Source organism: Nanorana parkeri, unplaced genomic scaffold (genome assembly GCF_000935625.1).
Source record: "Nanorana parkeri isolate BGI_ZX_2015 unplaced genomic scaffold, ASM93562v1 scaffold1194, whole genome shotgun sequence".
In the NCBI taxonomy this organism is placed as follows: Eukaryota; Metazoa; Chordata; class Amphibia; order Anura; family Dicroglossidae; genus Nanorana; species Nanorana parkeri.
In genome coordinates, this window is record NW_017307462.1 from 435,188 (window position 1) to 447,643 (window position 12,456).

A 12,456-nucleotide genomic window follows, 5' to 3' on the forward strand; every position below is an offset into this window, starting at 1 on the left:
CAAGCATCAGACAATACAAATATATGGGGGGCATTGTGATTTTAGTGGATAGCTACCAGGACCAGAGGGCTGGACAAGCATTGAAGAACCAGAGGGTTGTGGCTTAGCAAGACAGCGATAAGGGTTGGAAAAGGTGTATATGACTGCTGCTCCAGAGGGAAAACTGATTATTTGAATATGATATATCAATGGTGCTATTATCTATTATCCAGACTCGTAAGATCAAGCTCAGATTCTGTCCACACCCAAAATTAGCTGCCTGCCTCTATTTACATCTAGCACAGTGCCTCCGCGTGCTGGAGACCTTTCAGAAACCTAGCAAGGCTCCCCAATGTGGTGCTCGAGCGAGTGCCCAGTGCGAATCCCACTAGGACCTGCTGGTATTTTTGGACTTTGGCCTAAATTAAATGGGTAGTGAAGTAGTGCATAGGGTTGACACCTGGCCAGTCATTTAACATTCTGCATGGTAAAAAAAATCGGACTTGTTGTCAATGTTATTAATATGAAAGGAATGTTTATTTCCCACAAAAAGTTGCAACCTAAAATTGGTGGAAAAAAAATTCCAGCACAAGGGGCGAAGGGGGTTCTTCACAGTAAGATCAGTTAGGGTCCGGAACTCACTGCCGCAGGCGGTGATTTCAGCAAATAATGTGGAACTGTTCAAGAAACTTTTGGACGATTTCTTAAGGGACCGTAAAATACAGGGGTACAGGTACTCCTAGAATGAGATCCTAATAGGTTGGACTTGATGGACTAATGTCTTTATTCAACCTCAAATACTATGTAACTATGTAGCCTGACCTGCAGTACATTTTTATTACCTCTATAAGCAGACGTCCCACACTGCTTGACTCCTGGACAATTTCACACCCTCTCTGTAGAACATCTCCTGTGTATGGGCCAGTGGAGACCTCTGTATTGAAGCCTTTGAGGCTGCCAAATATCAGCTCACATATTAATCAGAGATAGCAAAAGATTCTATATTATAAGGGTGGCATTGGGTTGCGGATGCAAGCTCTCTAACATCTACCATTAGCCAGGTGCAATTTTATCACTTACCCAGGCAAGTTCAGCTCATACACCCAAATGCCCATACCTAATTGACAAGGATAATGGATGACCAAATAAATATCCGCTTCTGTTATTCGACCACAAGTGAGCTTACATGGCAATGACAATTACATCCCTTTCATTGTTTATTGTATTTTCTTTCCTGCCGCTACTTGTATTTTGTGAATCTGTTTACAATTAGAAGAGTTTTTGTTGTTTTGACAGTTTGGGAAACACATTTGTTGGGTGTTAGTGGCTTTTCAAATTAATGCAGCCTCAGGAATTGTTAGTCTGCTGCAAATGAGCGATTCTGTTTTTCACTATTTTATCTAAACACCAGCTCCGATATTAAAGAAGACCTGTCACCTAATCCAACTACACACCAACAGCCCACTAGGCTCTCATTTTGAGGCCACACTTATTTCTATAGCTGTTGTGTAGAGGATGCTGGGTATTTAATATTGGAAAAAATGACATGACATTGTTAAACATATTTTAATTTTTTAAAGGATATCTTCACTTTGTTTTTAATTGCACTAATGCCCTCTCTCCCCCCCCCCCCCTTCCCCGCACAGACACACACACACACACAATGCATAGTTAAACCCATCCAGCCAGCCGCAATGTCTACATTCTTCAGGAAAATCTTTTCTGGGATGGAAGCACCTGCATAGTTGATCTTCATGCTGGTAGGTTAATTGGTTCCTGTCTTAATTGGTCCTAGTATGTGTGCATATTAGATAGGGACCTTAGATTGTAAACTCCTTGAGGGCAGGGACTGATGAGGAAGAATAGTATGTAAATTGACAGTGCTATATAAATACCTATAATAAATGGCACAATAGAAGTCTATAGGCGATCACATGAGCTGGCATGGCTGGCACAGAGCAGATTTTACCTTGGAGGATGTAAACATTGTGATGGTCCATGGCAGTTGATAGGTATGCACTTGGGAAGGGGGATGGATAACTGCGCTTTGCTTGTCCATTAAGAAAACAGAAAATTATGCACAATTTCAGAAAGATAGAAACCCCAGCTTTACAGCTGCAGTAGGACCACCCATTGCATTTACATATGTGGAACTACATGAACATGAAGGAGCTCCATTTCTACTTGGAATGTGTACCTACAGAATGGTGCCTGAATATGTGATGTAATCCCTTTGAACAAGTCATGCTTATTGGGCAGGTCTGAGCTTCAACAAAAACATGGGTTGTTGGGATTTTCAAACCTTACATTGTGTACATTGAATGGGCCAAGACATCTCACCAGGACTGCTTGCTAAATGCCAAGAGGTCCTGGGTGAATAACCTTGGAAGATGTAGAAGTGGTCACCCGCACACCATTGGTGACTACTTCTACATTTGGATTCACACAGTGCCATCTGCAGGCCATATCAGCACGCATCTAATCATATTGGGATTCCGGTCTGGAGTGCGATGGAAAGTATGCTATTATGACCATGGATGATTTCTGGCATTTTCATTTATTGACAAACTGTGCCTTTGTAAAGTATGGCTGATTTGTTCAACACTTACTCGGTGAACGTAGGCTCAGACCACTTAATCTCTAATGTTTGTGTCATTGATACTCACTGTTCTCATGTCTTTCCCAGCATAGGTGACGGGAAATCAGTTGTCAATGTCCTCGGAGTAGGAAGTGGCTCAGGTAACATTAGCTCTTTATAGACTAAAGAATAAACCTCCACATACTGACAAGCATATAAAAGGTGCTCCAGGTTGCCTGCTCTTGCCTTAACCTTGATCCACCCTTACCCTGATCCTCCAGTCCATAACTCCAGAAGAGCAATGCATGTAGCAAATTTCAGAAAGTCTTTGCACAGGAATTGGCACCAATCCATGTTCCCTGTACCACCATTTGACAGTCATCAGTCCTGCCTATTGACTGCTTAGATACTCCATTTTGGGGAGCATAGTGGGGGCATGCTACTGGGTTGTTTAGGGTGCTGCAGCTGTGGGGGAGGGAGCTTGGCTAAGGTAGGAAAAAGCAGCTCAGTGTGGATGTTCTTAAAATGCAGATGCAAGACATTTTACCGATCAGTATGTGTTATACAATAAATTCAATGTTTGTCAGATCCTGCAGAATCCCTACCCTTCCTCAGGAACTCACTGTTATATGCAGCACTTGCTGCATATAACAGATATAACCAAACACTTTTAATTGGTAAAGTTAATAGACCAAAAGGGAGGAAATAAGAAAAATTAATTGTTAGGTTTTATGTATACTTTAGGTCCTACAAAACATGGAACAAACCACAAAATAAAACAAACCTTTGACTTTTTTCTTGACATGCTGCCTACATGAAATCTGTTTTTTTAGGTGAAATTGACTTTCAGATGCTCTCCAAGATTCATGCCAGGTATCCCGGGGTCTCCATTAATAACAATATTGTTGAGCCCAGCCCTGAACAGTTGTTCAGTTACAAAGGTGAGTCTGCTATCTGCACTTTGCTCTTTTAGCACTTAGCCAGCCGCCATAAAACAGAACGAGATTACTTCAATCTTTCCAAATATGAAGATTAATTTGAATGAATTCTGTCCCATGTATGCAGAGCGCGTGGCCAAAACGCCTGGCCTGGATCATATAACCTTCCACTGGAACAAAAAGACCTCAACGGAGTTTGAGGTCCAAGTGAAAGAGAAGGAAGAGGATAAAAAGTATGATTTCATTCATATGATTCAGGTTGGTGCCAAGTTAGCCCTGGGCTGGATCTAAAAGTAGTACAATTTGAGTCAAAATAAAATTTAGATTAACACAAATGTATTAATGTATTTTATTATAATATAATATATACACATTTTCTGTTCTGTTTTAACAGTATTAATTTTGAAACAAAACGTGAACCTTTTGATGGAAATATAAATTTTGTAATGCAATTTGTTAATTTTGTAATCCAATGCGCATGGGTTAATCTTGGCCTGTGAGAGCGTCGTGATCATAGGACAACTCTTTCGTGGGCAGTTAATTCAAACACAGCCTCCGGTCACATCTCTGCCGACACCGGCCGCTTTGTACCAGGCTGATGCATTTCAGGGGCACGCCCCCCTTCATCAGAGCCATCTCTTTAATCCAAGAGATACCTATGTATCTGTGTCTCTGTGAGACTGTCCATCACATTGAAGGGGAGGTTCTGGTGGTGGACCAGTGGAGGACCCATCTTTATCAAATGTTCAACTTTGTAACAGGTTTTCTTTAACCAGTTGACATCCGCGGTGTTAAAAACTTTTATTTACCCTTGTAGTGGGGCTAACTCTGCACTGCAAAGGTTAAGTGCTCAAGTTGGAAAATAGTTATACTCATCTGATCCTCCAAGCCGGCTTGCTCGTACACCGGTCCCTGGAGTCTCCCTCCCCCTCCGCTGCAGGGGTCTAAGGTTCCCGAGTCATCACGTTCTGTACACAGTGTATAGAATGTGAGGATGCCGAGGGACATACCATCGCTGAAGACTACGAGGGGAAAGGCTGGAGGGAGTACTGTCACAGCCGGCCAGCTCAGGATGATCAGGTGAGTATAACTTTGTTATTTTCTTTCCTAGACCAAAACAAGCACTTAAGCCTTGCAGTGCGCGGTTCGCCCCACTACAAGGGTTAATACAAGTTTTGCTCGGAGTTCTTCTTTAACCAGTTGCATTGCACTGCTGGGCATTTTTTTTCTGCGGGTGCGCACGGGCTGAAAAGACCCATGCAATGCAAACACCCGTTACCGGGTGTTTCACATATAGACAATCGGCGGCAAACAATTGCACTACACACATTACATATCGCCGTGAACGTCGCAGTGAGAGCAATCATTTTAGGGCCATCAATCACTGATAACACTAAACTGATGAGCGGTAAAAGCTTTCAAAGCGTCACATGTGGCCAATTTTGGGTATTATCGTTTATTGAGGTTTTGCTCGCGCACGCAATTTTAAGGCTCGACATGTTTGGTGTCTTTTTACCCGATGTGACCCCGTCTTTTATATTTTACAAAAAAATTGGGTAATAATAAATGTTTTATCATTTAATATAGGGGAAACAGATTTTTTTTTTTTAATTTCGGTAATTTTTCCTTAATATAGTAAAAAATAAAAGTGGTGAATAAATACCACCAAAAGAAAGCTCTATCTTTCCCCAAAAAAGGGTATAAAATTCATTTCAGTGCAGCGCTGCATGACGGAATAAATGTCAGTCAAAGTACCGCAGCGCTGAATACTGAAAAATGGCCTGGATGGAAGGGGGTTCAACACCGCGGATGTCAACTGGTTAAAGAAAACCTGTAACAAAGTTGAGCATTTGATAAAGCTGGGTACTCCACTGATCCACCACCAGAGCCTCCCTTCTAATGTGATGGACAGTCTCACTGACCAAGAGGAAATATCAGAAGCCTAAAGGGGGCAGGGTCGGGCAGAGTCAAGCTCAAACTTTACAGAAAATGTCAAGGATTGTGTATACCTTCAGCTGCCACAAAGTAGGCCATATGGGTTTTAAATACAGACATCAGTCACACTAAAAACAAAGAAACAGCACATACTATATCTTAATATTTACATCAATTGTAATTGTGCATGTCTGAGGACTACTCTACTTCACCTGTTCAAATTGCTGGTTAAAATGTATTGTTTCATTACAGATGCTGTACTATGTCAAGGATATTCCCGCAACTTTAAAATTCTTCACCAGCTTACTTTCCACAGAAGGCAAACTTCTTATAATCCTTGTATCTGGTAAGGCATGAGCAAAACACACCGGTTTCCATGGGTATAGACATAGTTGAACTATGTCCTACTGGACGTAGTCTAGCACACAAAAAGTAACCATTCTAAGGGTTTGTTCACACCATATGCAGACAAGATCTGCATGAGTTTCTGCACACGCAGTGCAGTGGGTTGTGCCGTGTTGTTGCCGCGTTTTTGATGCGTTCCGGGCCGTGTTTGGTTAAAAAAAAAAAAAAATTTAAGGTTTAAAATGGGCTTTCAGTGCGTTCCAGGGCGTTTAAATGCATTTTTGATGCGTTTGCATGCGTTACAGAGCAGGTAAAATAGGGCTTGCTGCAGTTTTTTTTACATGCTCTGGAACTGAACGCTGTGGTGTGAACTAGAGCCCAAAATACCATTGGAATACGTTGGACGCAGTTTTGATCCAGTCTGTAACAGCTCTGCTCTGCTCCTGGAACGCACTTGGTGTGAACATAGTTACAAGTTCCACAAAGATGCAATGTATATACACATTGCACAGGAGATCACACACAAATCCTAAGTGCTATGCTATACATAAGCTCACTAAATCTAGTAGAGTACAAGTTACATAATACAGATAGCAGATATTGTGGAACCCCAGTACAAAAAAAAAGTTACCATACACCAGGGGTGCCCATTAGGTAGATTGCGATCCCCTGCGGTGGGGCTTCTCTGGATCCCCGCTGCATACAGATGGGGGAGAGCAGTGGGGATCTAGAAAAGCCTGAGTAGTAGGCTTCTCTGAACTATATGTCAAATTGTTATATATGACACACGAGATGTAGTTTTGTTATACGAGATTATTCATTGTTGATCGCGGTACAATTCCTGCAAATGTATGTTATACCTTATGTACAATGGCATCTTTGTATAGATAGATGTTCTCAAAAAAAAACAATGCTCAAAAAAGTAAAAATGTTGCTTCCCTTTTGCTAACAGGAAACAGCGGGTGGTCTACACTGTGGAAGAAGTATGGATCCCGCTTGCCTCTGAACGATATGTGCCTGTACATCACAGCGGGGGACATCGCGGACATGTTGAGTTTGATGGGGGCCCAATACCAGAGTTACGACCTGCAATCCGAAATGGACATCTCAGAGTGTTTTGTGGAAGGGGACCGGAATGGGGAGCTACTTCTGGACTTCTTAACGGAAACCTGTGATTTTAAGAAGAGCGCCCCCGCCGACCTTAGAGAGGAGATCATAGAGGACCTGAAGAGCTCTGGGTGCAGCTCTATAAGGGACAGCAAAGTCATTTTTAATAACAATCTTAGTGTGATTGTAGTTGAGAAAAAATAGGTATCAACCCCCAACGACGGTATCCTTTTCTATGATATATGAGAGACTCAGTGACTCAATATAAAAAAACATTCCTAGGTAACCTGTAAAATTAAAATTAAACTCCAAATTACATCCAGGATACCCAGCGTCTGTGCTAAAGGCAGAACATTGCATCAGTTTACATCAGTTTGAGATTTATATGGTTGATATGATTTTCTCCATCCCCCATGTGACCCAATGAGTCTGCTTCATTATAGGGACAGCCCAGGTTAGGACAGACAGTGTTCAAATCTGGTTGACTGATAATGAGAAATGCCAGAAAAATGCAGACAAGATTAGTTATGGTAAACATCCCCCTCCTTGACATTACAGAGAATAGAAAAACTTCAGTTTCATATAAAAATAAAATGGGAAGCAACTAATGTTGTATATTTGTTTTCATTTATACTATGTGACTGGCAACATGTGACAAATGTAACATAGGTGGTATCCCAATTTGGCTGCAAAAAATGGAAATCCACTTTAATCTGAGTTCTTTGTAATCTACAACAGCCAGATTCCAAAGATTAGATAGAATTCCTGAATCTGACCTTCACCAATCAGATTCAGCATTCCAAGGCAGATTTACATTGAAGTTGAGATTGTGAGAAACTTCCAAGAACTGACACTTTCTGTATAGGAGAGGAGCAATGAGCTTCCAATGAATAGACTTAAAGTGACATTAAACCCTCAGATTTTTTAACATAAACCAATACTGTAATGTGCGCCTTACTGTAATCCATGGCTGTTTCCCTTCTCTTTGCTGCTCTTCCTTTTAAATCTGTATCTGTTCTCATGCTGGGGAGAACTTCTGTTTTGCAGCAGACTGCCTTGTCTCAGGAATGGCTACATGGTGTCTGTGCGTAGGTTCACATCCTGAGCCAGCACTACAGGAAGAGGCACTCAGCTGCAAAGGGAAGTTCTTCCCAAGCATGAGAAGACATGAGGATTTAAAAGGAAGAGCAGCAAAGAGAAAGGGAAACAGACATGGATTACAGTAAGGCGCACATTACAGTATTGGTTTATGTTAAAAAATCTGAGGGTTTAATGTCACTTTAAGGATCCTTTTTTTGGGTAGTACAAGCGGGGATTCTCAGATCATAGGATTTAAAGGAAATGAAGTGGCCTGGTGCACAACGTTGTTTAATGAATGCATTTCAAAGCTTAATTTTAATTATTTTATTAAATGAAGAATACCATGTAAGATATTTTGCTACACTTCTGTTGAATTGCAGAATGACAAAATTGTGAACATGAGGGGTTCTGGCCTGCACATTGCCCTGTTAAAGGACAGGGAACCCTTGCAGATATTACTTCTACAGGGATGAGATCTGATGCAAAGAATCAATGCTGCAATTCATGTAATATACACTAACCCGTGTACCCTTTTCTGTTTAACAGACAACTTCTCAAGATTGACTTAATTGTGCCATTAATATAACTGTATCACTAATATTAAAGTCCTGTTATGTCAAAAGGTTGAATTATTTATTTAAAAGTGTCCAGCGTCAGAGTATAACTAAATCCAAATAATTTCTTTTTTTGGATGAAGTAGGTCCTTGCCAGGTTTATTTTCCAATCCGTTCCCAATTTAGGAGATTTCCCTTAACTTCCTGTTGTGTAGACACAACCGGAAGTGAGAGGATATCTTTCCAGAGTGAATTAAATGCCCTCTTAGTTGTCCCCAGTATAAGTGGGGACAACTAAGATGTTTCCTCTATTTCTGTTCTGGTGGCAACTCAAAGTTTTGGTTTCTCCCTAACTTACAGTTCTAGTGACAGTTGTCACTGGGACGAATCGAGAAAGCGTATCTCCCTAACGAGGACGTAGCCAGCAATGAAAATTTGACGGTGAGTTCTAACCACTCACCACTCTATTCAATACTAAAATAAATGTTTTGGCTTTGGATACAATGTACATAAATGATAAAAGAAAGGCACTTCTTCTTCTAGACTGACAGCACTTACTCAGTTCAGATGTGTTGTCACCACTCCTAAGTTGAACTACAAGCAGCTGCGTCAGGCGAGGACTAGAAACGTTTTGGCATGGGTAGCAACTACAACCAAGTGGCCTTTGCATAGTAGATTTCTTTGTGCTAAGGAGATGGGCATAGAGAAAGATTGGTGGTCCTAAAAGACATGGTTTATTATGACACACAATTTCACATCTTCCAGCATGTGGTTGGTATGGATGCTGTCGGCTAGACCCTGAGCTTTCTTCTTCAGCAGCCATAACTCTTGGTTATTTGTGCCAGCTTTGAGCTTTTATGATTACCTATTACGTTTATACCTTGAAGAAGGGGGGGGGGGGGGTTTAGGCATACGTTTTTGTTACTGCTTTCATTAATCTTAAAGTAGAAGAACACCAACACTCAGCAGGATGAAAGCGTTTAACTATTTTAGCTTTTATTGACGTAACATCACATCACATATGGGTCATCAAGCCAACGTTTTGGGGCAATGTAGGGTTTCTTCTTCAGGGCGACATAGTTCGTCATTATGTAGTCCTGATTAAAGGGGCCCTGCATGGCCTGAAACGTTGGCTTGATGACCCATATGTGACATGATGTTACTTCAATAAAACTTACAATAGTTCACGCTTTCATCCTGTTAAGTGCTGGTGATCTTCTACCCTGTGACTTGGAGGAAGACGGTACCATGCATGTTATCACTGCAAGCACCACAAAAAAAAGAATGAAGATGTCCACTCACTGTATGGAGTGCAGGTGATTCACACAATGCTCATTAATCTTAATATATGTTCATCTTCAAATCTGGGCCCCTTGTTTGAGGGGCACCCAGGGCTGGATTTCCCATAAGGCCAACCAATGCCCTGCCTTGGGGCAGCAGGGAGTAGAGGTGCAGCGGGGGTGTGGAATTCCTATCTCCCGATGCCTGGGGCATGCAGTTCTGGGCGCCGGGCAGGTAGTTGTTTTCTACATTATGCCCTGCTTTGGGCAAGCAGAGCTAAGGCTGGGTTCACACCTAGGCGTATCGAATATGCGCGTATGCCGCACGTTTTTGCCATGCGACAAACGCGTGTTTCCGAGGGCTACCTGGCTGTATCCCAATGGATACGCGCGGCAAATACGCCCCCAAAGAAGCTCCTGTACTTCTGTGGTGTAGGGCGTTTTCCATCGCCTTCCTACGCGCTGTAGAATGCCCAGGTGGGAACCATGCCCATAGGCAATCATTGGTTTTCACAAACCCCAGCCTCACCAGAGCCATTGTGCTTTATCACCATCTGTCCAATGTGATCATTTGAATCCATCTCCACGGGGCATTCCTTTTACTTCCAGTGGCTGAACCAAGCAGTTGGGAAGCAAATTGAAGGTAAGTAAATGCTTATAGGGAGGTCTACATTTACGTGAACCTATTGCTTTACCCTGCATGGGCAACATTTTCTCCCATTCTGCTCCTGACATTGTCCATGACGATTCCATCATTGCTAAAACATGGATGACACTTGGACCTCATCTTGTTTACATTGTACTTCTAAATTAGGTTTTCTAACTAAACTGACCATGTTCCAAAGTTGAAGAAACTATACAAAGTGTTGAGCCAAGGTGACCTCCATAAAAGCGGATCATCCATAAAGTAAAAACAAAACTTGCAAACTTACCGTTACCGTATTTTCTATCCCTGCCTATGCCAAAAGCCTTTCTTGTTATTTTGTTGCAGAGTGTAGTTGTCTGTTAATGAATGACCTACCAGTATGTCCTGGCTTTGCTGGGAAAACTGAAAGGATAACAACATTAATGGAATTGGAGGGTCACGGTATGATGTCAAGTGCTTCAGGAAAAGCTTGCAGCCTATTCTATTCATTGTACTATTTCCTAAGAGGTTCTTTTTAATTTTTTTCTGCTCCACTTTGTGTATAGTTAGTACACAGGTACTGATGTACTACTGCTGCTCTTAGATAGACGAAGTGCTTACAGAAATATGTGTTAGATAAACTTTTACACTGAAAGGTGGTGGGATGCCTTATGCTGCAATTAGTCACATGTAAGTACTGTACCTATCGCAGACTAGCAGTCCCACGTTAAATCACAACTAAACTTTCAGTTTAAATCTAAACGTGGCCTGGTCTCCCACGAAAGAGTTAAAGTGACACTAAACTCAGGAGTTAAATCTTAAAAATACATCCAAGGACCTTAACTATTTTAAAAAAATGTAACTTATTTGAGCATCACTCAGCTGTAGATCCTCAAATCATCTCTGAATTGGTGCTGACACTGTCCTTCTTTTTGGAGGGGGGCTACTTTTGTTCCTCATGGTCCCTGTGTGTGTTGTAAAGTAGTCACCGCTCCAAGCTCACTACCATGATGGACTACAATCTCAATACAAATTAGTAAACTAAATCTGAGATTGTAGTCCATCATGGTAGTGAGCTTGGAGCGGTGACTACTTTACAACACACACAGGGACCATGAGGAACAAAAGTAGCCACTCTCCAAAAAGGACAATGTCAGCACCAATTCAGAGATGATTTGAGGCTCTACAGCCGAGTGAGACACAAATAAGATACATTTTTGTTAATAATTAATGGACTTGAATGTGTTTTGTAAGATTTAATTCCTAAGCTTAGTGTCACTTTAAATCAGCTAACTGCATTCCAGATGCATCAAAACAAAATGTGTGTAAAGCCATATTATTTGTTTTCTTTAGAAAGCATCCATATCCTGAGTAGAAAAGACTGTCCCCTACCAGCATGATGAAAAGGGCCTTCACTCCCTGTGTGGAAGCAGATAAAAACCATTACAGCCTGCAGAATTATACTGAAATAGTGGCTTCTACCTCTAGCAAGCAAATGGATGTGTTGTGTGTAAATAATGTTTATGTATGTAAGCGTGTCCTGACTGTGTATGTATTTGTACCAGGGACGTCCCGAGGCCGGGTGTCACCCAGAGCGTATACTGGGTGACACCCCGCCGTGACGTCATTGCACATGCACGTGGCGTCACCACGCTCGTGCGCCTGACATCGCGCATGCGCGGCCATCTTTGGGATACCTGCCAACGGCCATCTTGGTGATGGACGCGGGAGAGAGAGGAGGGGACGTTCACCCGGCGGGATGAGGTATGCCGCTGGGTCCCCTCCTCTCTCCTGACACTGTTGGGCTCTCGGTCCATGACCGAGTGCCTGACTATTCATAGGGGGTGACACCAAAATGACTGTCAGTCATTTTGGTGTCACCCCTCCAACGGTGTCACCTAGGTGCAGGTCGCACCCCCCGCATCCCCTTGTGACGCCACTGGTTTGTACAAGTGTGTATGTGTGCACACATACACACATTACATTTTACATTTTTTTTTCTTCTATTTGCTACTATCACAAGGGGACTGATAGC

General features: G+C 42.1%; 1 protein-coding gene across 2 annotated transcripts in view; it reads left to right on the forward strand.

Moving 5' to 3' along the window:
• HNMT (histamine N-methyltransferase) overlaps positions 1-7,109 on the forward strand; it is an 11,190-nt gene extending 4,081 nt beyond the window's left edge. For both annotated transcript variants that reach the window (XM_018568478.1, XM_018568479.1), the window contains exons 3-7: positions 2,666-2,718; positions 3,391-3,498; positions 3,623-3,753; positions 5,683-5,776; positions 6,728-7,109. In XM_018568478.1, the coding sequence (XP_018423980.1) occupies positions 2,666-2,718; positions 3,391-3,498; positions 3,623-3,753; positions 5,683-5,776; positions 6,728-7,086 (745 nt within the window). In that variant the 3' untranslated portion in view covers positions 7,087-7,109. The remainder of the gene's footprint in view (positions 1-2,665; positions 2,719-3,390; positions 3,499-3,622; positions 3,754-5,682; positions 5,777-6,727) is intronic.
• Positions 7,110-12,456: the final 5,347 nt, after the last annotated feature.